This window comes from Fundulus heteroclitus, unplaced genomic scaffold (assembly GCF_011125445.2).
Source record: "Fundulus heteroclitus isolate FHET01 unplaced genomic scaffold, MU-UCD_Fhet_4.1 scaffold_78, whole genome shotgun sequence".
Classification (NCBI taxonomy): Eukaryota; Metazoa; Chordata; class Actinopteri; order Cyprinodontiformes; family Fundulidae; genus Fundulus; species Fundulus heteroclitus.
In genome coordinates this window covers 779,976-807,605 of record NW_023397230.1, presented here as the reverse complement: position 1 = coordinate 807,605, position 27,630 = coordinate 779,976, and the positions used below count along the sequence as shown (strand labels likewise).

Sequence of the window (27,630 nt, the reverse complement as noted above, 5' to 3'; positions counted from 1 at the left end):
ACAAAGTCAAATTCAATCAAATCATACAGATTGGTCAAAAAGGTTCCTTATTAAGGGAACCCAGCAGATAGCATCAAGTCTTGACAAGCAGCATTCACTCCTCATGACAGAGCGCATTGTTGATGGCTTTGCAGCAATCCCTCATACTGATACATACATGAAGCGACAGTGGAGAGGAAAACTCTCCTTTATCAGGGAGGAAAACCTCCAGCAGAACCAGAACCAGGCTCAGTGCGAAAGTTCATCTGCCTTCAAAGACTGAGGCTCAGAGAAGACAGAGCACAGACACAAAAAAGCACGAAAGCACAAATTGATCCAGGAATCCTTTCTATGTTATATGATAATAGCGGATGATCTGATCAGGTACCGGTTGCGTTGTGTTGTTATGAGAACCCAGTACTGAATCTGTAAACATCCCTCTGTCTTTTAGATTAAATATGGTAAAATATAGTTATGCGTTGAAGAGTCTTTCTATTAGTAAAGAAGTCTACAATAGAAACATCACATTATCAGATAAAAGAACCAGGGGAGGCCGAGAACAGGTCGGTAGTGTAACAGTTGAAATAACAACAAATAATGCAAATTGGAGAACAGTAGGAGAACTCAGCAGTGTGAGAGAAATTGAATAAGTGTTTCTGATAGACTTTCCAGCAGCCTAAACCTATAGCAGCACAACTATAGAGACAGCTCAGGATAACCTAAGCCACTCTAACTAGAAGCTTTGTCAAAAATGTATGTGTATTTTAATTTGTAGATATCATCGTGAAAAAGAAAAAAAAGAAAAAAGATATAGCTTTTGATTTTTGCAGAAAATTAGTCCTTTAGACTAGTTACCTGTTCAACACAATGGCCAATAAAGGAGTTGGACACGGCGCCTGTAGTGGCGGCTTAGTTTATATTGCGTATAGCTGATTAATACAATGATATTTAGTTCCTTTTCAAGGTGTTTTTGTTTTCAGTTTCCTGTAAAATCTTCTAGCTCAATTTTCATTTTCCACGTTTCCGTCGTTTTAAAATCCTCTTCCTCTTTCTCTGCAGGTGGCTGAGGAAACAGTTTGAAGTCATGGACAGGAACCGTGAGGGCAGGTGAGTGGCTCGCTGCAAACATGTCAACACCCAATCTCAGCATTTAACTGCAGCCTGTGATGAACGCTGCTTGGCCGCAGCTTTGCAGCGGTTTGGACGTGAAGGTCAAACCAGATTCGGATGTCACCAGAGAACATGTTTGGACTTTCAGGCTTCTGTTTTGGTGTAAGCCTCTCCAGGACAAACAGCCTGTCACCGCTTGATAAGAACCAGGAAGTGATGTAAGGGACTGGGAGAGGGCAACTTCCTGTCCCCTGTGAAAATAGAAACAGTAGCCAGACAGAGCGATGGGAGGCAGCCTGACTCAAAGTGTGCAGAGATCCAGGTCAATGACCTTGGAAGATCCTCTCGGCTTCAGAGGACTGAGCTGAATTCTTTCTCTCCACCTGTTTTTTGAACTTCCTTCCTCTTTCTGGGAGGGCGGTTTCCACGTGTTTAGTTAATCACCAAATGATTATCCATGTGCTGCGCTTCCATTAAATAAAACGTGTGGCTTACTGAAGCATATGTGCCTCCATCAGTCAGACACTGCAGAAAGAGAACTAAAAATAAGTACAATTTTCTTGAAATGAATGTATTTACCCTTGATTTGAGCAGGTAAATAAGATTATTTGCCAATGGAATGAGTATTTTTACCCTTAAAGTAAGATAATTAGATATCCTGCACTTGAAATAAGATGATGGAGATGAATTGTTCCTATTTTAAGTGCTAAAATCTTATTCCATTGGCAAATAGTCTTATTTACTTGCTCAAATCAAGGGCAAATACATTCATTTCAAGAAAATGTTACTTGTTTTTAGTTCTATTTGTACCCCGCCTCTCGCCCAGTGAATGCTGGAGATAGGCACCATCAACCCCCGCAACCCCATGGGGGTTTAAGCGGGTTGGAAAATGGATGGATGGATGGATAGTTCTATTTTTGCAGTGGATTTGTTTTCCTATATATTTCGCAACACAGGGAAGAAAACCAGAACAAGCTTCCTCTAGACCAGAGTCTCAGTCTTTAGTTGATTGAGAAGCACAATTCTCCAGCTTTTAGACGCAGCTGTGTTACAACACACCTGAATTAAATGTTTAAATTATATCGTTACCATGCCATCAATTTCCATTTGGTTCGGCAGAGGCCCAGAAATGAGCCTTCGCTTTATTTTAACTGTGGTGATACATGGATGCCTCTAAAAGTTACAAGGTTGTAGTCCCCAAGGACTGAAGTTAGAGGCATCTGGTCCAACGAGTTCTCATTAGTTAAAAAGGCTTACCTTGGACATTATTGACCAGTGAAAATCATTCAAGAGATCTTCCAATCTTCCCAAGAGGGAACCTCCCAACAAATTCCTTCCAAAGCCAGACTGTGCAATGTTCAGACTTTACAACCTACAGGCAGCACCTTAAATGTCAAACTTTGTGAATAGACAAAGATAAGAACGAAGAAGAGATGTTTGGTCCCAATGGACTCCACCATGTTGGGACAAAAAGACGCAGAGCTTATAACCAAAAACGCCTCATATCAGCCGCCTAGCCATGTGGTGGAGGGGTCATAGTTGGGGTACCTTGCAGTCACAGAGTCGCCCAATGAACTCCTCTGCATATGAAATGATTCTGGTGTAAAGTGTGAGGCTATAGCTGAAGCTTGGCTCCATCTGGGTCATCAGCAGATGCTGTGTGAGCAGTGCAGAACAAAAGTCCATGAACCTCGATAAACCGAAGCACCAATTGGGTCGGAAGTCCTTTACAACATTATAAGGAACATATAAAGTCAGACCAAAAGCAACCGGTTTGTGTACTTACTACAAAAAGTTACTGTACAAGGTAATCAGAAAATTTAGTTAGTTTTCTTTGAACTGTTTTTTTTTTTAAATAGTCTTCCCAGTTTGGCGTATTAATTAATGATGGTGTCATGCTTTCACTGATGCTTTTCTCCCACCGTTTCCTCTGCAGCATCACGTTGAAAGATGTCAAAGCTCTTCTGCCTCAGATCAACTGCAGAGTCCCCAACATGCGCTTTCTCAAAGACAAACTACAGGCCAGATGCTTTATGATATATATAAAAAAAAATTTTTTTTTTTTTTACATATCAATGTCCTTTAATTTGACCCCAGCACCAATTTGTGTGACAATAAGTCCTGTTCTCTGTGTTTCTCCAGGAGGTAGAGGCAAAGAGCGAACTGATGTACCCCAACTTTGCACAGCTCTACAGGACGCTAATGTTTGACGCTCAGAAGAGTGTAAGTCTCACACTATTCCAAATAAAAGTAAAAAACAAAACAACTGGACTTGTTTTCCGTAGTTGAAGACGTTTTGCTTCCTCTCCAGGAACCTTTCTCAATACGTCTTCAACTACGGAAAACAAGTCCAGTTGCTTTGTTTTTTTACTTCTTTTTTTTTTTTTTTTTTTGGAATGACCATGACCTGGATGACTGAGAATCTTCACCAGCATAAAGTCTCAGACTAGTTTAGATTCAGTTTTGCTTTAATAATAATAATAACATTTTAGCAATGAAAAGCCTTGCAAGTGGTTTATTGAGAAACCGTTTTAGAAAAAGGTTGCATGAAAAAGTACTAAAGGGCACAGATTGTCCAAAACATAATTGTGATGTAAAGTGGAATAAAACATTCATGATCCCTCTTAAGTGAGCTTTACACCAGTGCCTTGATAGTCCCCACCTCTGCGCTCGCAAGACACCTCACTCACTTTGTCCTTTGCTGTTTATGCTTCACCTGACCCCGTCCCACCTGTCCATCACCTGGGTCCTCCCCTCCACTACCTCAGATTATTGAGCAGCTGGAGCTTTCCTTTCCCCTGCGGTGAGTCCCTCCACCTTCACCTTCGTCTCCTCCTCTTCCTTCATGCCCCATTGTTCCCTGCCTGCTTGTCAAGTCAATCTTTATTAAACCTTTTTTGTATTTCAGAAAATATTTTCCATGTGTTTTTGCTGTTTTAATGACACTAAAGAGTTTCTTTTTTTTTTTTTTTTTTTACTTGGTGCACGAGAAACATTTTCCTGATTTTAAGAGGGATTATCTAAAAAGTGGCCCATTTAGATTTGGCTCGCCCAAAGGAAAAAGTCTGCTCTTTTCTCTAAAGGCTAAAATGTATTTTTGTTCAGCTTTCACTCCTCTGCGATTTAACATGCTCAAGTTTTCGTATTCCCAGAAACGTGGACCGACCGGAGCTTTGTCAGATCTCCCTTTACGACTTCCAGAAGTTTCTACAGATGGACCAGAAGGTACAGCTCCCGTCAGCGCAACACTAAAAAAAAAAAAAAAGATTCCTGCTCCGACCTCACCTTTTCTTTTCTCGGCTTGTTTCAGGAGTCCTGGGCGTCAGATCTGAGTCGAGTCAGGGAGTTTCTCATGAGCTACATAAGGGGAGGACCTCAGCCTCAGCCTGAACCAATGCTGCAGCTGGACGAGGTGACACACCTCTGATGCGCACAGAAAGACGCATTTCAAGATCTTTCCCATCTGACTGCATATTTCTTTCTGTTTTTTTTATTTTTTTTAGTTCCTGACATTCCTCTTCTCGAAGGAAAACTCCGTGTCTGACATTCGACCTGTTGTCCCCGATGACATGAAGAGGCCGCTGTCACAGTACTGGATCTCCTCCTCACACAACACGTAAGATATCCAAACCCAGAAACTTAATGTTGAGAAAATATTTAGGAATGAGATTGAAGAGTAAAAGAGAATGACTAACATAACTATGTTGAGAAAAATTGTTTCGTGTGGAGTTTTGCAAAGTATATTAAATGTGGTGTATAATGTAAAATTGGTCACAATAATGAAAAAAATTGTCTCAGAAATAATTATTATATGTGTTAATCTAAAAGTATCACTTAGCTAACTGAAGCTAGACTTTGTTTTAGGACTATCTCATGAATAATAGCTTTTGTAATAATAATAGGTTTGTACTGTTTTTTGTACTGAGGTTCACCAACTAAGTTTCTATTATATTAGATATACTACATATAGCAGAAAATGTCACAGTATTAAATCTGATATTTATCTGAAAAGGCCAAAACATTCTGTGGCACCATCTTGTCAATAATATAAAATGATTTAATATAATATAATATTAAATGATTTGTACTGAGTTTAACCAAATATATTTCAAATGTATTGAATGGACAGTACAAAGTAGAATATGCCACAATAATAACAAGAAATAAAGGAAATTATTTTCACAGGTAACTATTCTTACATGCATTAAAAAGTATCAGCATTGTTTCAGAAAAGTTGTCTCTCTTTAGGAAACCTTGAGAAAATAATGTCTTTGAACTCTTTTATTAATTTTAATTTGTTTTTAGTTTTCTGGCTTTGCAAATATGGATTACCTCTGTGTTACTCGCCCTGGTGTTTTAGCTACCTGACAGGTGACCAGTTTTCCAGTGAGTCGTCTCTAGAAGCCTACGCTCGTTGTCTACGGATGGGCTGCCGCTGCATTGAGCGTAAGGCAGACATTTTGAACTTACATATAGGCATATATGTATTGGATAACGTTTGAATCTGTGTTACGGAAATGATGTTGATTTCCTGTTTTGTGCTCTCAGTGGACTGCTGGGATGGACCGGATGATTTGCCGATCATCTACCATGGCCACACTTTAACCTCCAAGATCAAATTCCTAGATGTGCTGCACACCATTAAAGAGCACGCCTTCGTCACATCCGAGTGAGTCCAACAGACCATCCCTGGCCTTTACATTGGCTGAATTGAAATTTGTGAAGCTACATTTTCAAACCCAGACCCATTGCACTTGTGTAGGTATCCTGTGATCTTATCCATTGAGGACCACTGCAGCGTGGTCCAACAGAGGAACATGGCCACGCACTTCAAGAAGGTGTTTGGAGAGCTGCTGCTCACCAAGCCAGTCGACAACAACGCAGACGAGCTTCCTTCACCCTACCAGCTCCGCAGGAAGATCCTCATCAAGGTGACGTCTTGATGTCTATTTGACTCCAAAGATTTCTGATAACATGAAACAAAAAAATAGAAAAAAGGGCATAAATGTTGAAGATCTGCCCAAAAGTAATTTAAAATGATCAATATTGATGAGGCTGTTTGGAAAGTTCTAAGGAGCCCATGAAGTTTGAACTGCTTCTTGATTTTTAATAAGTGTTGCTCATTGAGTGTCTTGTTTTAATCGTTTCAATGCAGCACAAAAAGCTGGTGGAAGGAACGCTGTATGAAGAGGTGACTTCAGCTAGCTATTCCGAAAACGACATTAGCAACTCACTAAAGAACGGCATCCTTTACCTGGAGGACCCCATCGACCACGTGAGTGTGCCCCCATTCTGCGCTCTCATTTCAGAAGCACTCAAGGTAAAATGACGGTAAAGAAGCATCACAAAGAAGGATTTTTGTGTATAATTACAAATCTAAGAAATTATGCAAAGATAAAAATAACTTTGAAACTACAAAAATATAAAAACTGAATTAATTTTGAAAAATAGAGACAAACAACAAACCATGCAATGCCTTTTAAAAGTAGGCTAATTTAATCAGTTTGAATATTTTATCATATTTGTTTATTTTGTTGACAAAATATTTGTTTCTCACCTTACTTAGGTTAAGAAAAAAAGCTGGTAGACATACAGTGAAAGTTGAATTTAAGACTTCGTAAAAAACGTTCAAAAGTGAAACATTTCTGCTTTCGCCTGAGTGCTCCACCTGATATATATGCAAAAAACTTTACTGTATATTATATTGGGACTATTTCAAGTTCAGTGGACACAGAAACAATAAAAGAGAAGGAAAGGAAGAGAAAAAGGTGAGGCAAAATGTTAAAAGGGAGAAAAAGTGACAAAAATAGAGCAGAGGAAAAAGAGGGTACAAGATAACATCTTTGGAGTCTGCTTCTACACCTGCAGAAAGAGATATAAAAAGAACAACCAAAAATACCAAAGATGCAACCAACCAACACCTTTGATAACATCGCTAAAAAATGCAGTGACAGCCAGAACTAACTAGAAGGTTTATCTGTATAGAGATGTATCTGTAAGCTGAAATTCAACTTAGCTCAACAGAGGCCGCTGTTCCTTAGGCCTGATATGCTCAGAGCAAAATTTGGAAGAAAAAGTAAAAAAAAAAAAGAAAAGAAAAAAGATTTATACAGAACACTAAAAATTAAAAGTACATTTAGAGAATATGTTGAGTGTATTTAAAATGAGACATATTTGTAAAAAGCAAACAAAAGATGTATTCAAAATATGTTAATATTTTCTAACATTTCACAGAATAAATTTAGCATTTTCTTTTTGCCACTGCAGTCATTATATATACCACTGTCTCCCCAAACCTCCCGTTTCTTAAACGTGCTTGTGTGATTTTCAGACATGGACACCGCATTATTTTGTCTTGACCAGCAATAAGATTTACTACTCAGAGGAGACGTCCCACTACCAGACGGCCGATGAAGAGGAGGACGACGAGGGGAAGGAGGTAAGGAGACGATCCAGTCCTGGTCCTTACAGGTCAGGTCACGTCACTTTCTCGGCTGGTAATCCAACTCTGCTCAAGGAGATGTTACAGACTTAAAACATTTCTGTGGTATATAATTTGAAATCTTAATGCCGCTTTTCTCATCTCTGTGTTTTGTCAGGAGTGCAACAACAACGAGCAGCACTGTGCAGAGCGCTGGTTCCATGGGAAGCTGGGAGGAGGTCGCGACGGTCGGCAGGTGGCAGAGAAGCTGCTCCAGGAGTACTGTGAGGGAGGGGGTAAAGACGGCACCTTCCTGGTGCGGGAGAGCGAGACGTTTGTCGGAGACTACACCCTGTCCTTCTGGTTAGCGTCATTTCTCTTTTAACAATTGCATATCAAGTAGTCTAATGATGCATGCTAAATTAAGATGACCAATTAGCAAACTCTCGTCTTCCCTGCCGACTTCTCTCGCTCCCCCAGGCGTTCTGGTCGGGTGCAGCACTGCAGGATCCACTCCCGTCAGGAGTCCGGCTCCACCCGTTTCTACCTGACAGACAACCTGGTGTTCGACAGCCTCTACCGTCTCATCTGCCACTACAGAGAGACGCCGCTGCGCTGCAACGAGTTTGAAATGAGGCTGGGAAACCCTGTGCCGCAACCCAACGCTCACGAGAGCAGAGAGTGAGTGACTTAGACCAGGAAGGGAAACCAGTGGATGAAGTATTTGCTTTTACATTTAAAGATAAAAAAAAAAAGTTTTAGCTACAAATTGTTTGCTTTAAAAATTTTGTTTAATTCAGTTAAAACATTAATTTGTTTCTTCCATGGTCCCTGACCGCAGTGTTGAGGATTTTCATGTTTCACCCCACCCATGAGTCAAACCACAAGCTGTTTCCCTCATAGACATTATATACGTAGACGCCTCATTACGTGCTGGAGCGCATTCTGTGTCGCCGCCATATTGGATGGGTCTCTCCTATCCTAGGCTGGCATGAGAGCCAGCGGGAGTAAACGCAGAGGGAGCAGCTATGCCCGTATTTTGGGCAGTTTAGGGTTGCAATACCTGGCGCACCACAAATGAAAGTACAGATCACCGTTTTGTTCTCGCTGAAATTGGTTCTGAAGATGTCTTTTTACTTCGTGAACACTTTGCTGAAACCCAATTCCGAATTGAGAACAATCATTTCCTGATTGTTGTCTCCGTATTTTACAACCTAAGGCTGCAGAATTAAGTTCCCTGAGTTAAACAGCGCCAGCACACGCAAGAAGCAGTTCATTTGAAAAGAAACTGTTCATTTGGCAAGGGTCTTAATCTCCAGCCCCAGTTGTAAGCAGGGTTGTTTTAGCTTTATCCATTACCCAGTTGTTTGCTGGCAGCTCGAGGAAAGGAGTCAGAGTCTTAAGATCTCAGAACCCTAAGTCTAATTTATTTTGGCCACATATAAAGTTGTACAGCGCTGGAGTCTATCCGCAGAAAGAGCATCATCATCTGAATGTAATACATATTCATCTTCTTGGGCCGAGCGCCCCGTACAATAGGCTCTGTGCAAATACTGTGGGCAGGTCAGCTTCTGCACACATTCATTGTACTACCTAGTATATATGTAATATAAATTCTAACGCAGTTCCGTATACAAAGCCTGAAACTCACATTTTAAAATATTTAAAAAAACGATGTGTGCGCTTATGCATGCACAGGACGCAAAATATGAAGAAATTATTGTTTTGGCGCATATAGAAGGCTCAGGATTGTATGTGTGTGATAGAGTGAAATTAATTTAAATGAGCAATCAAATTTGTTTCTTTATTAAAGCAAAACGTAATCATTTATACATCGATTAATATGTCATACTATATGTCTGTCTTTCTTAAAGAGCATAAAGCAGGGTAATTCAGCATGAAAAGACGTATATTTAATGTGTGACAGCGTCCTGTATTATAACTACATATCTGCTGTTCAATAAAGAAGTTGTACACTACTGATAGGGTGTTTGCATTGTTTAATATTGATATGGTTTTATTGTTCATAAATACAAAAAGTAATCTATTCTTCAGTCTACTTTTTCACGGTAACAAACGTCAAGTTATATTTCCCAATGCGTAATGAGCAAGACTATTTTGTAAGAGAGCTTCATTCATCACTAAAAGTTGGTAACAGTGAACTGAAACCAGTGGGGATATCTCTTGTCGTCCAGGTGGTTCCACTCCAATCTGTCCCGCGTTCAGGCTGAACACATGCTGATGCGTGTTCCACGAGATGGAGCCTTCTTGGTGCGGAAGCGCAGTGAGCACAACTCCTATGCCATCTCCTTTAGGTAATTGATCAACATAACCTTTAAACCAAGTAGTTCCATGCACAGCGTTCCAGATGAAAACTTGATGAATTTTACTGCAAAAGTTTTAATTTTTTTTATTTTTAATAAATAATTGTCTACCGGCTTGCAGGGCGGAGGGTAAGATCAAACACTGTCGCATCCAGCAGGAGGGTCGTCTCTTCATGTTGGGCGGTTCGGCGGAGTTTGAGAGCTTGGTGGATCTAGTCAGTTATTATGAGAAACATCCACTGTACCGTAAGATGAAGCTCCGCTACCCCATCAACGAAGACACTCTTGACCGGATGGGCACCATGGTGAGTAGTCCGTTATGTGGCTAAAAGCTCAAAAGAAAAATAATAAATTTGCGATCATCAACATGTATTTTATATTTTATTTGATTCGAGACCCATTTCATAAGATGTATTCATTTCAGAAAATGTGCAAGAACTGCCTTGCATTTTTGGTTTGACGATTCCTCTAAATCATTCTAAATGTGACAACAGCACCCCCTGCTGTTTGGTCTGTACCTCTGTGGTCAGTGGTATGATGAATGCTATTAATAAACTCCTAAAAATGTACAAAATTTAATGTAACTGAAGTTTGTCTTTAATATCAGTGGCTTGATATTATTGTAAGGTTGTGAGGTTCATAGTGAGTTAAAGGTTTACTGCGGGTACGAGTCGGGCTAAAAGGCATTTATATTGTTGTTAATATTATATAGTTAAAACAAGTTTGCCAATGTTGAAATAAATGAACAGGTATATATGTTATACATTTTAAAAGGAATTCTGGGTAATCTTCAGAACAACAGCTTTAATACATTAAAAAGAAAATGATAAACAACGCATTTTTGACCCATTTTCTTTAGGACGAGGGGCCTGAAAATGTGTCCTTCTAAAAAGGGAAGGGAGGGGGGGGGGCACAACATAAAACTTTTGAGTACCACTGGATTAGACAATTCTGTCTTGCTATTAATTTATTAATTCTTAAATCTACAACAAAATCTATAGTTTTCTGGGTGTTGGTGTGCCCCAGGGAGGAGCCCTCGGGCCACTCCTGCTCCCCCTTCACGTTTCCTCTTTGCCAAGTTATTTATGAAAGTGGTGCGCAATACAATTTTTTTAGTAGATGCTTCTTAAATGTAAGCAAAGGGAAAGTCTGAAGATATTAGATTATATAGCTTGCCGTTTTTGGCATTGCATTCCAAATTTTTCTGGATAATAGTAATAATTTGTCCCAGGGCTTTCCAAACCCTCCCTTGAATAATTCAGTCCTATTTGTATTAGTAATAATTTTTTTAGACATTTCAGCTTGGCTGCAGGATTCTATGAGTAATATTAAGTTTTAAACTTAGTTCTGATCCTGAGGTGAAGAGCAAACTGGACTGTCGCTCAGTTCTTTCTGAAGGAAAGCCCGGTTGCCTCTGATTTAAGCCTGTTTGCTGTTGCGATGACCTGGCTAACTGAGAACTTGCACAGGCATAAAGTGAAGAGGCACAATCATCTTTTGTTCAGAAGAACACAGTCTTTTGTTCATGTCCTTTTAGATTGCTGCCTTAAAACAACTTATGTACAGTGTTGTAGCTTTTTCAACAAAACCGGTTCTTTTACTAAACTGGTTTAGTACGTAATTGATCTCTTTTTGCTTTCTTTGCACCAATCCTTTTTCCCAACCAAAGGGGAGTACGGCCTTTTGTAAATTTAAATCTGCTTATTTAAAGAGACAAACTATATAGAAACTACACTTGATAGTTAATTTAAAGGTCTGTACACTAGAATTATGTTCGGTCAGAGTCTTCTGTGTTTAGAGGATGTTTAAAAAAATATGTTTCTCTCTCTTCTCAGGAGCTTGACTATGGAGCATTGTATGAGGTCAGAACTCCTCATTTTTATGTGGAGGCCAATAAGATGCCCACAGCACGGGTGAGTGAGAGCAGCGGCCTTCTACATTGACCCTTAAGAGCTTACTAGCCTGAGTGTTTTAGGTTTTTTCCTGTTCAATTCAATCAAGCTTCCTTTCACCCTAAGGGGTGATTTAAAGGCAAAGTGAAACAGCATAGACATAAACACGGTCACTAAAGACACAACAGTGAACATGCATAGAAAAAAACCCACATAAAAGCACCACACCTGATTCAAAGAACTGTGTTACCTACCCAGCATGGCATGATTTTCTGTAGAAAGCTGTTATTGACCTATTTGTATGAATCAAGTGTGAAACTAGGGAAACATGTAAAATATGCAGCAGAATGGGCCCCAAGAGCCAGAAATGGTAACCGAGTCCAATACACACCCAATAGTTTTATTTATTTAATAGTTAATAGTTAATAGTTTTATTTAATAGTTTTTTATTTGTAAAAGACTCAGTTACAAATGCTATAATTAAGTCTTAGCGTCTTTTATTTCCAGAAAAAACGTATCCTACCCATCATCACACATATCTGAAACGACACAGCGTCTTTGTTAGATCATCTCTAAAGATGTGCACAGATGTTCGTTTCCACACCATGTTCTGCTCATTGGAGCGCGTTACAGAATCATTTTGTCAGTGATTGAATATAAAGTAAATCTTAATTAACACAGTTAAGCTTTTCCCAACATCGTAGCCTAACTGCATAAATGTCTCTGCCTGCACATTTTAGTGTACCGTCAAAGCTCTGTACGACTACAGAGCTCAGCGAGAAGATGAGCTTTGTTTCCCCAAACAAGCGCTCATCCTGAACGTGGACAAGCAGGAGGGCGGCTGGTGAGTGCTCGCCCATTCAGCTTCGGCGGAGGGTTGTTTGCTTTTTAGATAAAAGGCCATTCAACGACGTGTTTGCACGCTACGTTCAGGTGGAGAGGCGACTACGGAGGAAAGAAGCAGCTGTGGTTCCCTGCAAACTACGTGGAGGAGGTGCCCAGCTCTCCTACCAGAGAACTGGATGAAGTGGTGAGTCGGGATTTGAACCTGACTGTCAACGTAACTGTTGGAAGTAAAAATAATTGTTCCTTTTTTTCCCCCCTGTTGCTTCAGTCCACAGAGAACAGTCCTCTGGGTAACTTCCTCAAAGGCTTCATTGATGTACCCACCTGCCATGTTGGTGAGAAACCTTTTGCTAGAATTATGAATTTCTTTTAGCTCAGCAAATGCATTAAGATTGAAAGCTAATTTTAAAGTTTATTCAAGTGGGGTAGGATGACAGAAATGTTGTGAGACCCTTTGAGCTAGCTACTAAGTACCCTTACAGTGTACTGTATTATTTAGATGTATAATTTCTTCTGATTTAGTTATTGATTCATATATGATACCAGGGCAGAATATTAAAAAAGTCCCTTTTCTAGTCCGGTTCTGACTCTAGGGACAGATATTTCTAGAATCCCTTCATAACCACTTCCATACTGGATGTGATGTTTATAGAGAGAAACACACAGGTCAGAAGGCACTAGCCCAAGTAGAGATCTGTATGTGATGCAATGAGAAAATGATCTAATATACAAGGAGGGCAATTTAACACTAGCACGGAAGTACATTAATTCCTCAGCCAGTAATAAAATGCAAACCCCATTTGTAAAAAGGATTTAATTTCCTCCGATACAGGTCAGGTGCATTTATAAAAAAAACAAAACATGTTTCCTCACCTAGATGATACTTTGAACATAGATTTAAATTAACATTTGTGATCAACAACAAAACCTAAGCATTTATAGGATTTCACCTTTTCTTCTTCATCCCCTTGAGCAGTTTTGATCTTGACAACTCTTTGCCATTTGAGAATGTCATGAAGATAGTCTTTGCTGCATTTACACCCAACATTTAACACAAAAACAGAACAACATCAGAGGCAGACTCCAGAAATTTAAGGATTTTTAACTACTGATTGAGATGAAGAATAGATAATAGTTCTATCCGGATAAAAATGAAATGCAAAACTTTTTATTTTCACATACTGAGTGATGAACTGTGCAGTTATAGTTGGTATCACTTGCAGCTGGAAAGTTCTGGGTTAAAATCCCAGTCTGGGGTCTTTTTGCACAGAGTTTGCATGTTCTCCCTGTGCAGGCGTGTGTTCTTTCCGGGTATTCCAGCTTCCTCTCACGGTCCAAAAACATGAATCTAAGCTGAAGTTTGTCCAAACTACCCTCCGGTGTGATTGCATGTGCACGGCTGTTTCCTGTGATGGACTAGCAACCTTTCTACAGTGTATCCCTTCTCTCCCCCAATGACCACTAGAGACAGGCACCAGCCCCCTAACAACCTGCATGGATAAGCCGTTATAGACAATAGATGGATACTTAGTGATAAGCAGGTAGGGCTGGGCCATAAATCTAATTTATCGATTGTTTCAAATGTTCAATTCTTAAAGATTTACTTTTTGCAAAATTAAGATTTTTTTTTTACCCATGCCCTCACTTGGGCTTCCATGAAACGTTGCATTATATCATTCCGGAAAGACCTTAAGACGAGGCACTTTAATTTATTCATTTACGTATTTTTGAACTTAATTTGAGGCCATACAAGTGAATGGAGGCTTGTTTTTAGATGTGCAATACCACTAGCAGCAAACGTTAGTGTTATAATTTTCATTGTTTTTTTATGGCGGGGCCTACCATTCTGTTTTGGCATGTTTCAAAGCTTTTAATTAGTTGCACTTTGAATTCAAACTCCAGATGAGATGTTAAAATATAATTTCACAGATTTGTTTTCATGAAATGAAAGGTAAAAGTAGAATTCGATTCATTGGATTTGGTAAAATAAAATCTGAGATTTTATTTTTAAGCGATACCGCCCAGCCTTATGAGCAGAGTTTCTAATAACGAACCCTGAGGAACTTCTCTTAATGCTGGACGAAACAGACCCAGCATGGTGCCGGCTCAGCTCAGCACCGGGTTTGAGCTTACAAGTCATTGGAGAACAAACGTAGAGCCATTGCAAACAAGCCAGGATGTTCAGAATCAGAATCGGCTCCATCAGATTGAAAAAACTGTCTTTTGAGTGGCTGGTTTTTGGTAAATAGCATTCCATCCGAAATTAAAAGTCAAAAACTTTGTGTCCAGGGTGTGTTGGGTCTGTAGAGATGTTTGCTGCCCCTTTCCTGACCTGTACAAGTCCTGGATGGAGGGAAGGTCAGGTCTGATGATCCTCTCTGTAGACCTGATTGTTCGTTGTAGTCTTGACCTGTCCTGTTTGTGGATGAGCCAAACCACAAAACTGTGTGGAAAGCTTTTAACTAATTCATCAAAAATCTGTATTTTTTGCTATCTGTCGCATTGGTTATTGGGTTTTGTATTTTTTTTTTTTAATGCCACCCACCAAAAGTTTATTTATCATCTGATGGCTCAGCTCCTTTAAACAAAAGAACAATATGGGCAGAAAACCATTTGGCAGGGACCTCTTTATTGTATAGGGAAAGATAAAAAACTTAAAACACCTTTTGCAAATGTTCCACACCACTGGTTTACCTTTAGAGCAGGATCATACAGACGGTTTTCCTATGTCGGTTGTTTTGGGTCGCAGGTTTTCCCTAGAAATTTCTCGACATGCTCTGTGCTCTTCCATCTCACACCGCTTTCTATCCTTCCCTCCAGCCGTGCATAAAGACGGGAAGAACTCCCGGCCCTTCGTGTTTACCATCCACTCCCAGCACTTGAGCTCTCAACCGGTCCAGAGTCTGGACGTGGCAGCTGACAGTCTGGAAGACCTTACCGGCTGGGTCAGCAAAATCAGAGAAGCTGCGCAGAATGCTGATGCACGGGTCAGTGCGACGCTGCACAGCACACACAGAAAACATCTACAAACACCCTTTATACTTTTTGTGGAGCTCTCAATATAAATATTTAGATGATTCAATTATTTATGTAGTTATTTTGCATTTTTGAAGTGTTTCATTATGATTTTAGAAAGCTGACAGATACAATAAGTTAATAAGCAGCATTATACTTTTGAAGGAAAATGTTCAAAATCTGAACTTTTCTCAACCCCCAAATAACAACCAGAGCAACCAATTAGCTTCAGCATTAAGCTCACGCACTGCAAAAACTGAACTAAAAATAAGTCAAATTTTCTTGAAATTAGTGTATTTGTCCTTGATTTGAGGATGTAAATAAGATTATCTGCCAATGGAATGAGTATTTGGACCCCTAAAATAAGATAATTAGATACTATGCCCTCTAAATAAGATGATGGAGATGAGTTTTTCTTATTTTAAGTGCAAAAATCTCATTCCATTGGCAAATCATCTTATTTACATGCTCAAATCATGGACAAATACACTAATTTCAAGAAAATCTGACTTATTTTTAGTTCCGTTTTTGCAGTAGTTAACAGATCTCACATGTGAGTGATTTGATATGTAATGTATGAATGCAGCTGTTCTTTTAAAGGCCTCAGAGGTTTGTTAGAGAACGTTAATAATCAAACAGCATCATGAAGACCATGGAAGGTAAGGGATGAAATTTGGGTGACGTTTAAAGCAGGGTTAGGGTTACAAAAAAAATCGCAAGCTTTGGAACATTTCACAGAGCACTCTTCAACGCATCACCTAAAAAATGGAAAGAGCGTAGCAATAGTGTAAAACTACCAAGACCACCTGAGCTGACAGAGTTAATCGAAGAAGCAGCCAAGAGGCTCATGGCAACTCTGGGGGAGCTGCAGAGATGTGCTGGTTTGGGTGGGAGAATCTGGTGACAAAACAACTAGATAGTCGTGCGCTGGACAGAGTTTTTAGATGAGTGGCAGGTTAGAAAGCCGTTGTTTGCATTGTTTGTGTTTTATGTTTGGCCACAAGCCATGAAGGGGTGATCTAGTCAGATGCACAGTGCTATCTGAGGGTGTCCCCCTGGAGTCCGGACATACCGCCCCCGTGGTGAAAATGTTGGTGGCAGCATCATGATGCGGCGATGCTTTTCTTTGGCAGGAACAGGGAAGCAAGTCACTGTTGATGGGAAGATGGACGGAGGTACACACAGGCCAGGTCATGAGCAAAACCTCTCAGAGGCAGTGAAAGACTTGAGAAGGAGATGAAAGTTCAGTTTCTGTGAGGACAGCAACCATATTCAGCCAGAGCTGCAACGTAAAGTTCAGATCAAAGCATATTCATGGGCTGCACTGGCTTGGGGTCAAATACTGATCTCAATCCAACTGAGAATCTGTTGCAGAAATGAAAATTCATATTCACAGATTCAATCTTGCTGAGCTTAAACTATGGGCTCAGCAAGATATACAGAGCTATTAGAGTAATGACTCAGGGAGTGTAATTACTAACCTTTATACCTACTCACGTTCATTTTCCACGGTTGTTTGCACACGTTATGAGATGCTGTGAATTAAATGTTGACATTGCTAAATGGTTGTGCTGGACGGCAACAGATGCAGGAGGAGAAACAAATGGAGAGGAGGAAGAAGATCGCGGTGGAGCTGTCTGATCTTGTGGTTTACTGCAGGCCGGTACCTTTCAACGAAGACAGTGAGCATCAAACTTTACTTCTCTTTTTTTAAAAAAAAAAAAAATAAAATAAATCATGTCTCACTTTCTCTGTGTTATGTGCCATTTGCAGAGATCGGGACTGAGCGTGCGTGTTACAGGGACATGTCTTCCTTCCCGGAGACAAAAGCAGAGAAGTTTGCCACTCGTGCCAGAGGGAAACGCTTCCTCCAGTACAACCGGCGGCAGCTGTCCAGAGTTTATCCCAGAGGCCAGAGACTGGACTCGTCCAACTACGATCCACTGCCCATGTGGCTCTGCGGCTCCCAGCTGGTCGCTCTCAATTTCCAGACTCCAGGTCAGCGGCATCATTATGCTCCAGGAACAAATATCACCTCAGGAACCCCCAGAAACTAATTAATGCATTACAATGTTTGTTTACAGATAAACCCATGCAGCTGAACCAGGCCCTGTTCATGCTCGGGGGCGGCAGCGGCTTCGTTCCCCAACCTGACATCATGCGGGACGAAGCCTTCGATCCTTTCGATAAGGACACGCTGCATGTTGAGCCAATTACAATCCAGCTACAGGTCAGCCTGACAAACAGGAAGGGCGTCTGAGCCATTCAAGAGGATGTTTGATCAGAAGCAGAGAAAAACAAAAATGTAAAATCTGCAGTAATCCACCCTCTGTTTTAATTTTAGATACTGGGAGCCCGCCATCTGCCAAAAAACGGCCGCAGCATCGTTTGCCCTTTCGTGGAGGTGGAGATCTGTGGAGCCGACTACGACGGTTTCAAGTGCAAGACGGACGTCGTGGGTGAGGCAGCTGCTGTGCTGCATTTACGTAAAGTGTCGCATCCTGGCGCTCTGACTGCACGTTAAACGTCTCCTCCTCTCCCCCCCCCCCCCCCACCCCTCCCAGCTGATAACGGTCTGAATCCTGTGTGGGTGCAGAAGCAGTTTGTGTTCGATATCCACAACCCCACCTTCTCCTTCCTGCGCTTCACCGTTTACGAAGAGGACATGTTCAGTGATCCCAACTTCTTGGCGCAGGCCACATATCCGGTCCGTCTGCTGCGGACAGGTGAGCCGCACCCCCTCAGCGCATCAAACAAACCCAAACATTTAAAAAAAAAAAAAACCCATCCAGCTCTATGTATTGTTTCTGTTGGCCAGGCTACAGGAGCGTTCCTCTGAAGAACAGCTACAGTGAGGAGCTGGAGCTGGCCTCCCTTCTGGTTCACATAGAGATCGTCAACGCGAAGGTAGACGCTTGGTGTTCTGCGCTGATGTTTGAGGCTGGATCTAAGGATACCACATCACTCCGGCAGTGCTCATTTTGTCACAAGATTGAAACTACTACTTCATTCGAGGCAAAGGCCTCAAATGAATCCTTGACACGGAAATATTTATTAAAAATTCGATTTTTTTTTACTGTTTTGTTATTTTGATGGGGACGGAACTTAATACTGGGATTAACATAACTGACCCGAAGCTTCGTACTCTTCTAGGATCAGTGGGTTTGATCCATATGAGCATGAACACTAGACAAAGGATTTACCTGACCTGGCACTGAGCTAGCTTTCAATCAAGGGGAGTTAATTATTATACGAGCAAAGAATTCAGAAATGTTTTCTTTAAAGGATCATGTACAACTTCTGGTGGGTCAAGGAGCCCCCGATTTTTTTAGTCTTGAAGAGAAAACTCGTCATTTCAGAGTTACAAGAACAACACACCTTCACCCCACAGTGCTCCTCCTCAGTTCAGGTGTCTGTCGGATTTTAAACCTGGGATCCACTCTGCATTTATGTTGGAAATATTTAGGCTCTTATCGATTCATTTATTTATGAGGCAGGGAATTTTCACAAAGGGTCCCCTTGACTTTTACTTTGTTTGCTACCTTCAGCTGCCTAGGCTAGTGCCAGCAGCCTGCTAACAGCTCCGTGTAAAACAGCATCACAAGCTTTGACTCAAACTTACCAATCTGAAAATGCCGTGAACACACACGTATCAGGATGTGGCGTCGAAAGTGAGGTTTGTCTCTTTGTCGGTTAAGAGAGCTGAGCTCCTTGGCTCTGATTCCACATTGGAAAACTGAAAGATCTCAACCCATCGTTCATTTTGTCGAAGCGATTGATAAAGTTATGGGATGAAGAGGGTGTAAACAAAGAATCCTGTTTCCAGATGCCCAGGTATCCCATAATGCAGTGTGGTTGTTACATTGCCCTTTTGAGCCCCATGACAGGGTTTGGAGGTATTGGAAGGTGTGAAAATAGATTTCAGTATTTTCCATTTGAGTACGAAAAAAGGAAAGAGAATTGAAATGTATTTGTAGATTTTATGCCCTATTCTGTTTTAATCAGTCAGTGGGTCAGAAGAAACATATTGCTTTGATCAAGTTTATAAAGCAAATGAAAGGCTTAAAGAGGAAAATATGCACACAAAAAAACCAGAAAATCCTCCCAAAACACAACGTGGTAAAATTTTATGCTGTTTGCATCAACACAGCTAAAGATCTGCAAAGCAAGCATTAAAAAAACATACCGATTTGTCTCCCTGTTACACTTTAAAATGTCATTGTAGAGATTCGGTTCTCCTCTATTTGTTCATAATTCAGTGCACTCTATAATCCACACTGACCCTACATAACCCCTGATATACTGCACACCTCACCATCTCTGTGACCAGCACTTTGAACCGTCTTGTTACTGAAAAGTGCTTTATAAATAAACTTGCCTTGCAGGAAGAAGACGATGAGAACATGTACACATCCATCCAGCGGCTAAGGGATCGAACCAGTGAGCTGTCCACCAAGGTTTCTCTCCTGGAGAGGTCAGGATCAGCGGATCAGAGCTACCAGCAGAGCCTGGAGGAGCTCAGAGCCGCTCAGGACCAGCTGAGCGAGCTCGTGGAGGCTCGCAACCGCAGGTGAGACATGATGCACCATGAAAAGGATTAGAACGAAAATGAATAAATGTTTATTTCAGCTCGAAATCAGATTACATCTCGTACAATAGGAATTTTTTATTATTATTCTGGATGCCATTTTGTTGTTTGATATAGTCTGCTACCCTAATGCCTTGAAAAGTTTAATAGAGAATAACGTAAAAATTATTTTAAGTATGTGAAAGACTAAATAGGAAAATAATAACACCAAATATATATATATATAAAAATGTAAAATATAGTTTATGTGGCATTTGTCAATATTAAAAAGCAATTGACTTGTTGTTCATCTGGTATAGTAGCACTGAGGGTTTGATCTTCTCTGTCGACACAACCTCCTGCTGTGTCCTCAGGAAGACAAGATGTTTAAACTCCCAAACCTGTCAGATCACGACGCCCCCGTGATGGAGGGCAGCCATAAACCATCTGTTGTGAGAACTGTCCTTAAGGTTTGGAGGCGCGGACAAGGCCAATTACGATATCGGTTTCTTCAGCATCATTGTTAATTAACAAGAGAGCTTATAATTCTCAAAGATATGATAAAACAAAGACAAAACAACAAGAAGCGTGGGCTCAGACTACCAATGCTAAAACTGATTACAGGAAAATTAAATAAAAAAAATATAATAATAGGCTGAACCAGAATGTCTTAGAGGAATTAAAAGAAAAAGCTTTTTCTCTAAAAAAAGATGATCATCTGTGTTTGGTACACAAAAACAAAAAAAGAAAACCATAAATTATCCTATAGTCACTGAGTCCACCAAGAACTGCTGTGAACCAAAGTTTTACCAAGTCAAATGTGAGGCCATTCACTTGGCAGATAAAGCTCGATCAAACTTGGTCAAAAACAGGATAATGATTACAAACAGAGCAGCAAATCTTTAACAGAAAGAAAAGAATCAAGGTGTTGCAATAAGTCCTGCCCTCTGTCTGAAAGAATCCTTATTAAATGTAAGTGATGTTGCAAAATCCCCCCAAAACACTATAGGGAGCTGATCATTTCATACAAAAGATATGCAGCTGTTAAATTATGAGAAAATTTTGGCTGATTCTCTATTTTGACTGTTTTGGTTGTGATGTTCAGATAAATATAACTTTAAACTTAAAAGGGGTTTCAAAAGGAAAACCACAGATTAATAGTTTTTTTTTTCTTCTGTCCAAACCACTTTTTTATATATGTAATTGATATATGATGTTTAGCTTCTTGTTTGAGTAAACATTTCTATCTTCTCTGTTTATGAACCGTATTATAATATTCCCAGATTTTAAAATTATCCTTGTTTTCCAGGTTGACGGAGAAAAAGAGGAGGGAGAAACTGAGGCAGCAGTTTGCAGCAAAACGCAGCTAATCCCGCCATCCACCAGAGGGCGCTAACCTTCAAACATGGTGCCTGGCACGCTGTGAAGCAGCTGCCTCTACGGAAGCGACATGCAATCTGAAACTGGAAAAGAAACAAGACAAGACAAAAAAAAAAAAAAGTGGGACATATTGCAGCACTTTTGTTGAAACGATTACAAACAAAAACATCTCATGGACTAAAGACACAAAACTAAGCTATAAAACAATCAGGATTTAAGATGAAACACATTAAGAGCAACAGGTGGGGGCTACCTTCAGAGGCTTCATGAAAACAGCTGAAACAGGAATGCGACATATGGATAAAAATACGTTTTCCACTGCTGTGTAAAATTTTCAAAACTCAGCAAATAATCATTTTAGTGGAGTTTGACTCATTAAAACCTTTTAATAGAATAAAATGCTAAGATTCAGTAAAAATTAAGTGTATTGCTGTGCTCTTACTATGTTTCAGGGTTTATGATGAATAATACGATAAAAGGGAGAAAAAAAACTCAGGTTACACACAAAAGGTGAATAAAAACATGGATGTCTGGATGTACAAAGAGCTGTGGGCACTCGTAGCAAAGAGGAAATATCCTGTATGTGCCTTTTATTGTAAAACTTTAAGTTGGTAAGAAAGACAAAAAAACACTGCTTTTCACTACAACTGGAAATGTTTTCCTTTATCGGAAAACAAACGTAAAACAGCTGGAGAAGGAATGCACTCTTTTGGCTCAGACCACTAACCTTGAAGGAATTTAAAGACTGAAGTCTCCTAATCAAGTCTTTTTATGGGGCACTAACATAAAGTAAGCCCTCAGAAGAGCACAAAATGTTAAACAAATTCTCACCAAAACACACAAGAAGGTCTTCTAATACTTTTAAGGGCTCTATATTAATCCATACTACCTTCAGAGAAAGGGCGCCCCTTGGATGTCAACCATTACAAGCAGGTCAAATAAGGGCTAAGACAGAAAACTAGTAGACCATTTGTTTGATTTTGATTTTTTTACCTGACGGCTCTTTTTTTCAACACATCTGATAAAACCGACCCGTATCATACTCCCGTCATCTGACTAAAATCAACAGATGGAGACGAGCCGGTACTGGATCTGCAAAAAGCAGCTTTGATTACTGCATGGCTTTCTGCCTGACCCACCCACCTGGAGCTACTCTACCCTTGTATAACTGATCATTGTGTGCATAACTTCTTTTAGGTGAAATAACATATTAAAGGAAGGATTCTCTCTGTAACCTTATGGTAAAATAATTAATATTGTGTACCTGGAGCTCCCTTTAAAAAAAAAGTTTCCTCTTTTCTCCCTGCAGTACGCTGTACTGTGCAGGGACTTCTATGCAAAAGTCATCTTCTCGGACTACAGCCTTTGTGTACTGGAAAACCTGACTCCAGATGTGGTTTCTCTCTCTGTACCTCTGCTTTCTGTCCAGTATTAATACTCTGTATTACAAATTCTGTGCAAGTTTCCAGTTAATAAAGCTCTTTATGTATACCTCCAGAGTGAGTTTGTTTCTGTAAGAGAAAGTAACTACCAAGAGTTACAGTGAGATATTGAGTGAAATTGGCAGATTTTTGCCAAGGTTTACCTATGGGGCCCAAAAAAAAAAAAAAAAAAAAAGAGGCGAAAACTGGCCTCCAGATGGAATTCAGGGGTTACGTATTGGCCCCATGTTAATTCACTATATAGCAGGGGTGTCAAACATACGGCCCGGTGGCTAAATGCATTATCATTATAAAAAAAAAAAAAACTATATATATATATATATATATATATATATATATATATATATATATTTTATTTTTTTTTTATCCAGTTTCCTGTCTGGCAATGTGGCAATAAGAATTGTTTTCTTAATGCAAAAAAGAGCTCATCAGATTTGAATTTCACAAATGAAGCAGTATGGCTTTTGCCATAGTGCTCCGCTGATTTATGAATGTGAATAGTTTTATTATGATTCATGCGGGGAATATCTCAAATGATATGGACACTACAATGGGAAAGTGGGAGAGGAAAGGAAAAACAAGAAGAACAAAAGAAAAAGTGAACGAAAGAGGAGATAAAAGGAAGAGAATGATAAAACAATTATTGAAAAAAACATGTACTTCGTTTATTTGAAAGTCTGCGGTTCCTATATTGTCCACGAGGGGCGCTGTGTTTTAATCAACAGATGGTAGCACAGAGCTTCAGCTGTGGAAAATTGATTTTAAATCATTTCTGAATTTTTATCTGTTTGATGTATTTTGTCATGCAGGACAGTGTTTTTAAGTTCCAAAAAATGTGAATAAATGTTTTTCAACATTGTACAATCACTGTGATCAGTTCTTATGCATGATGCACTTAAGTAAATGTTTAACTTAGTAAAAGTATTGTTGAAATTGCACATACTTTTCTTAAAAACACTGAGGTTATTCATAATATATTGTGTAAAAGTGAAATTCATTTAATATAAAAATCAACAAAATGCCCACCTTTATTAGTTCTATTTAATCTTGCAATGAGTTTACTCGTGTGGCCTTCTTGAGATCAGATTAAGCGGAATGCGGCCCCTAAACCAAAACGAGTTTGATACCCCTGCTATATAGAGTCAACACAGAATGTCAGTCCATCCCCTTTTATCCTTGCGGGGTTGTGTGGGGGCAGTGTCCTATCTCCAGCAGTCATTTGGAGCGAGGTGGGGTTCACCCTGTACAGGCCGCCAGCCGATCACAGTTAATGCAGAACTGCTCTGAAAAGCAAGAGAGATCCATACAAATTCCTTGAGCTGTTGTGTAATTTCAACTGATTTCCTAATACTGATTTCAGAGCCAGCTAAGACCAACATGGGGTCCCCGGCCACTTTTGCTTTTTTGGGTTGCATTTAGTCAATCCAAGAAGGTCGTAGACAAACTGCCCAGTTTAAGCCCACGCCTACTGGTACACATCCAGCCTGAGCCAAATTCACATGGGCCCCAGTAACACGTGTTGGCCTGGTTTATGCTTGATCCCTGATCAGCTGAATGAGCTTTATCAGAAATGCCAAAAATAAAAGTGAAAAATAAATGGCAGACTAAATATTGCACAATTACTGATAATATGGCATACTCGTGTAATTAAAACATTAAATATTGAATTTGACAGTGGAAATAAAGAACTCCAGCCTATTTACAGAACAATATTAAATAATATGCAGGATAGTACAGCAGCATTTCAAAGTAGCCAAGCTGTGTGCAAGTGTACCGTTGCATCTGAGAGACTGGAAACAATACACGATCAAATCAGAACCGGTGCAACCATTGGCATGTTGTAAACAGTTATTGAGTCTGTTGTGAAGAGCAGAGATTATAAAAATTATAATAATTCTAACCATATCATGGCAGTAACCATTGCCATTGCTTATGTATGACATTATAGAGTTGGAATTGTCAACCACGCAATGATTTTGTCTTTGTTGTAAAATAATAGTAAAATTCTTCTCTACAGCAAAGCTGTGGAATGTGCAATGCTTCTTAAGGCTCTTGTATAGTTTGAGTAACTGAATTAATGATTCAACAAGTTAAGCATCAGACTCTTCAACATTAGGCGTTGAGCTTTTTAAGTCCTTCAACATCTTGAATGTTTCTCCAAAGGAGATCCAACACGACCTGGAAATAACGTGTCAGTGAGGAGACATTGAGTTTTATGTGTTGACGAGGAATGTGTCCCCTTTAAGGGATAAACCTTCATCTAAATCTTATCAGGCACCAAGATATTCTGGCATAAAACATCCTGGGAAATCCTCTTAAGTCCAATTAAGCACTTCAATCAAAGTCCCAAATTTATTCAACCAAGAGTATCAATTAAATGCTCATTTATCTAGACTTAAATTGCATTTAAAAATGGCAGAAATGTGTTTAGCCTTCTTGATAACCAATGGGAAAATCTTTATGGTCGTGAGACCAATCAGACCAGCTTTTTGCATGTTTCCACTGTAAAAAAAAGTTTTTTCTTTGATGATCAGCTCTAAAGTTGGAGAGCCTCCTTACCATCACCCTAATATTTAGCTCCCTCCATGAATTTTCTGTCAGATTCTAGTCAAGACTGTGGCTCTTAATATTACTTTCAGTCAGAAAAGATGACTCTAAACTTAAATCTGCTAGAGAAATGAACAGTTTTGGTTTCAATTGTAACTTAAACATAAGAAATATTAATTATAACAACAGTTTTTTTATTCTGGATGTGAAATTATATTACATGGAAACCCAGAGCGGCCAGAACATATACTGTTCCAGAGCTTTTAGCACGTCCCCTCTTTCGTTGCGTCTCAGAAGGCTGCTCTGGAGCTTTGGGAATTATTTACAATCATAGGGGAGTGAAAAGTAACTAAATGATTTATTCAAACCACCTGAATCTTTGCAGCTGTAGACAGTGTAATATTTCAGGGTTCTGGTGGCATTTTTCCATCAATCAAAAAACCAACTTCTGCTATAAAAATGAACTTACTTGGGATCCATAAAGTGTGAAAAATGGGCTTCAGATGTTTTGGCTAGTCAAGCAAAGAGATTAGAATATGTTTCATGTCCTGACCTCCATTCTCCGAAATGTTGTTAAACATGAAACATGTTACTCTTACTTCTTAGCATCATGAAAAACTAAAATTCCCAAATGTTCATCTTTTCTGTTTACAATTTGGGGACTTTTTGCTCATAAGTCATCTTAATATGTCCCTGCTGTATAAAGTGGGCCTCCAAATTGCCCATATTTTAATTCAACTGAGCCTCTGGGGGATGTGCTGAAAAAGCACGAAGTCTGTCCTGCTACTGTTTACAAAGAGAGATTTTTTTTTTTTTTTTTTTTTTTTATTAGGACATGACATCCATCCTAAACAATAATAGTTCAGAACATCATGTTCAAAATCCAGCTCAGAGATCAGGACATCAGACAAGCTATAGACTGGATGAATGAATAACTGTAGTGCATCAATTATACATTCATCCAATTTTCCCCGGACTGTAGGTCAAAGATTTTAACCAAGAACTCTGCCACAGCTGCCAGACAAAACACTACAAATCAAGAACACAGTGTCTACAAATCTCAGTAAGTTCAATTTACCGTACTTTAATATCATTATAATTTAAACTCCGACCTTTGTGACTTATTAAGTGCAGGCTTAGCTTAGTTTAACAGCTTGATAAATTGCACTGCTGCTCATAGGGTTGTTAATATTTTGAAGGGATCTATTGGTAAGTGTTTTAAGATTTTCACTTTATTAAGAATAAATCACATCGTAATAATCATCTCATGAGATCAGCAGTTTATATTTAGCCTACTAACCTCAGCAAGTGCAAGCTGCAATTATAGTATTCAGATTGTTTGTTGTTACACATTAGTTGACATATTTTCTCAGTATAGATTAATAACTGCTACAAATAACAGGTTTAGGCCACCTAATTAATGTCTCTGTTTTAAGATAAAATATTGTAAGATATTTTCTTTCTTCAGTGCTATGAAAATCGCATCAGTGTTTTGTTTGGTATTTGTCTAACCTTATGTTAGCCCTGTACAAACTGGCTTTTCCACAATAATAAAATATAACAAGCAGGAAAGAAGCATTCACGCAAATCTAAGCTATAACTAAATGTAATTTAGGATCTAATATGGAAAAGGCGTAGAACTTGGCATGAATCCTGTAAATAAAATGTTGTTAATATCAAGAGTTTTGACTAAATAAATGTAACAGAAAGGGCGATGACTTCCCTACAAGACGTTAATCCCAGAGTAAGAGGGATCAGAGTCTCCTCTCTCAGTGCGCTGCAGAGTCTGGCTGGAAACTTTACCAGCGACATCGCTCAGGTACGTCCAGCCGTCTTCATTCACCAAGAATCACTGAGGTATAGTAAATACAGTACATTATTACAATCTTATATGCAATCTTTATATATATATATATATATATATATATATATATATATATATATATATATATATATATATATATATATATATACATGCACCCAACAACTGCATCTTTGGGAAAAATTTGAGCCATAAAAAAACAATATTAAAATTAAGACACCGCTTCAAACCACCAGAGGAATGTCTGAAAAACAAAGAAGGCATTGCAATGGCCTAGTCAAAGTC

General features: G+C 39.4%; 1 protein-coding gene across 4 annotated transcripts in view; it reads left to right on the top strand.

The window, feature by feature from the left end:
* LOC105932869 (1-phosphatidylinositol 4,5-bisphosphate phosphodiesterase gamma-1) overlaps positions 1 to 23,025 on the top strand; it is a 47,983-nt gene extending 24,958 nt beyond the window's left edge. The window contains exons 4-32 of one of the 4 annotated variants that reach the window (XM_021321324.2): positions 1,039 to 1,086; positions 3,026 to 3,110; positions 3,232 to 3,312; positions 3,858 to 3,892; positions 4,242 to 4,314; positions 4,400 to 4,501; positions 4,593 to 4,705; positions 5,450 to 5,535; positions 5,638 to 5,758; positions 5,852 to 6,020; positions 6,245 to 6,364; positions 7,421 to 7,528; positions 7,689 to 7,873; positions 7,991 to 8,191; positions 9,706 to 9,825; positions 9,956 to 10,139; positions 11,670 to 11,747; positions 12,467 to 12,570; positions 12,660 to 12,756; positions 12,841 to 12,907; positions 15,393 to 15,559; positions 17,173 to 17,269; positions 17,361 to 17,585; positions 17,672 to 17,817; positions 17,932 to 18,042; positions 18,184 to 18,313; positions 18,406 to 18,494; positions 19,973 to 20,157; positions 21,464 to 23,025. In XM_021321324.2, the coding sequence (XP_021176999.2) occupies positions 1,039 to 1,086; positions 3,026 to 3,110; positions 3,232 to 3,312; positions 3,858 to 3,892; positions 4,242 to 4,314; positions 4,400 to 4,501; positions 4,593 to 4,705; positions 5,450 to 5,535; positions 5,638 to 5,758; positions 5,852 to 6,020; positions 6,245 to 6,364; positions 7,421 to 7,528; positions 7,689 to 7,873; positions 7,991 to 8,191; positions 9,706 to 9,825; positions 9,956 to 10,139; positions 11,670 to 11,747; positions 12,467 to 12,570; positions 12,660 to 12,756; positions 12,841 to 12,907; positions 15,393 to 15,559; positions 17,173 to 17,269; positions 17,361 to 17,585; positions 17,672 to 17,817; positions 17,932 to 18,042; positions 18,184 to 18,313; positions 18,406 to 18,494; positions 19,973 to 20,157; positions 21,464 to 21,524 (3,388 nt within the window). In that variant the 3' untranslated portion in view covers positions 21,525 to 23,025. Of the gene's footprint in view, positions 1 to 1,038; positions 1,087 to 3,025; positions 3,111 to 3,231; positions 3,313 to 3,857; positions 3,893 to 4,241; positions 4,315 to 4,399; positions 4,502 to 4,592; positions 4,706 to 5,449; positions 5,536 to 5,637; positions 5,759 to 5,851; positions 6,021 to 6,244; positions 6,365 to 7,420; positions 7,529 to 7,688; positions 7,874 to 7,990; positions 8,192 to 9,705; positions 9,826 to 9,955; positions 10,140 to 11,669; positions 11,748 to 12,466; positions 12,571 to 12,659; positions 12,757 to 12,840; positions 12,908 to 15,392; positions 15,560 to 17,172; positions 17,270 to 17,360; positions 17,586 to 17,671; positions 17,818 to 17,931; positions 18,074 to 18,151; positions 18,314 to 18,405; positions 18,495 to 19,972; positions 20,158 to 21,463 lie in introns of those variants that run through there. The other 3 variants (XM_012872168.3, XR_002428729.2, XR_001166593.3) reach the window with 3 other exon arrangements.
* The last annotated feature ends 4,605 nt before the right edge of the window (positions 23,026 to 27,630 follow it).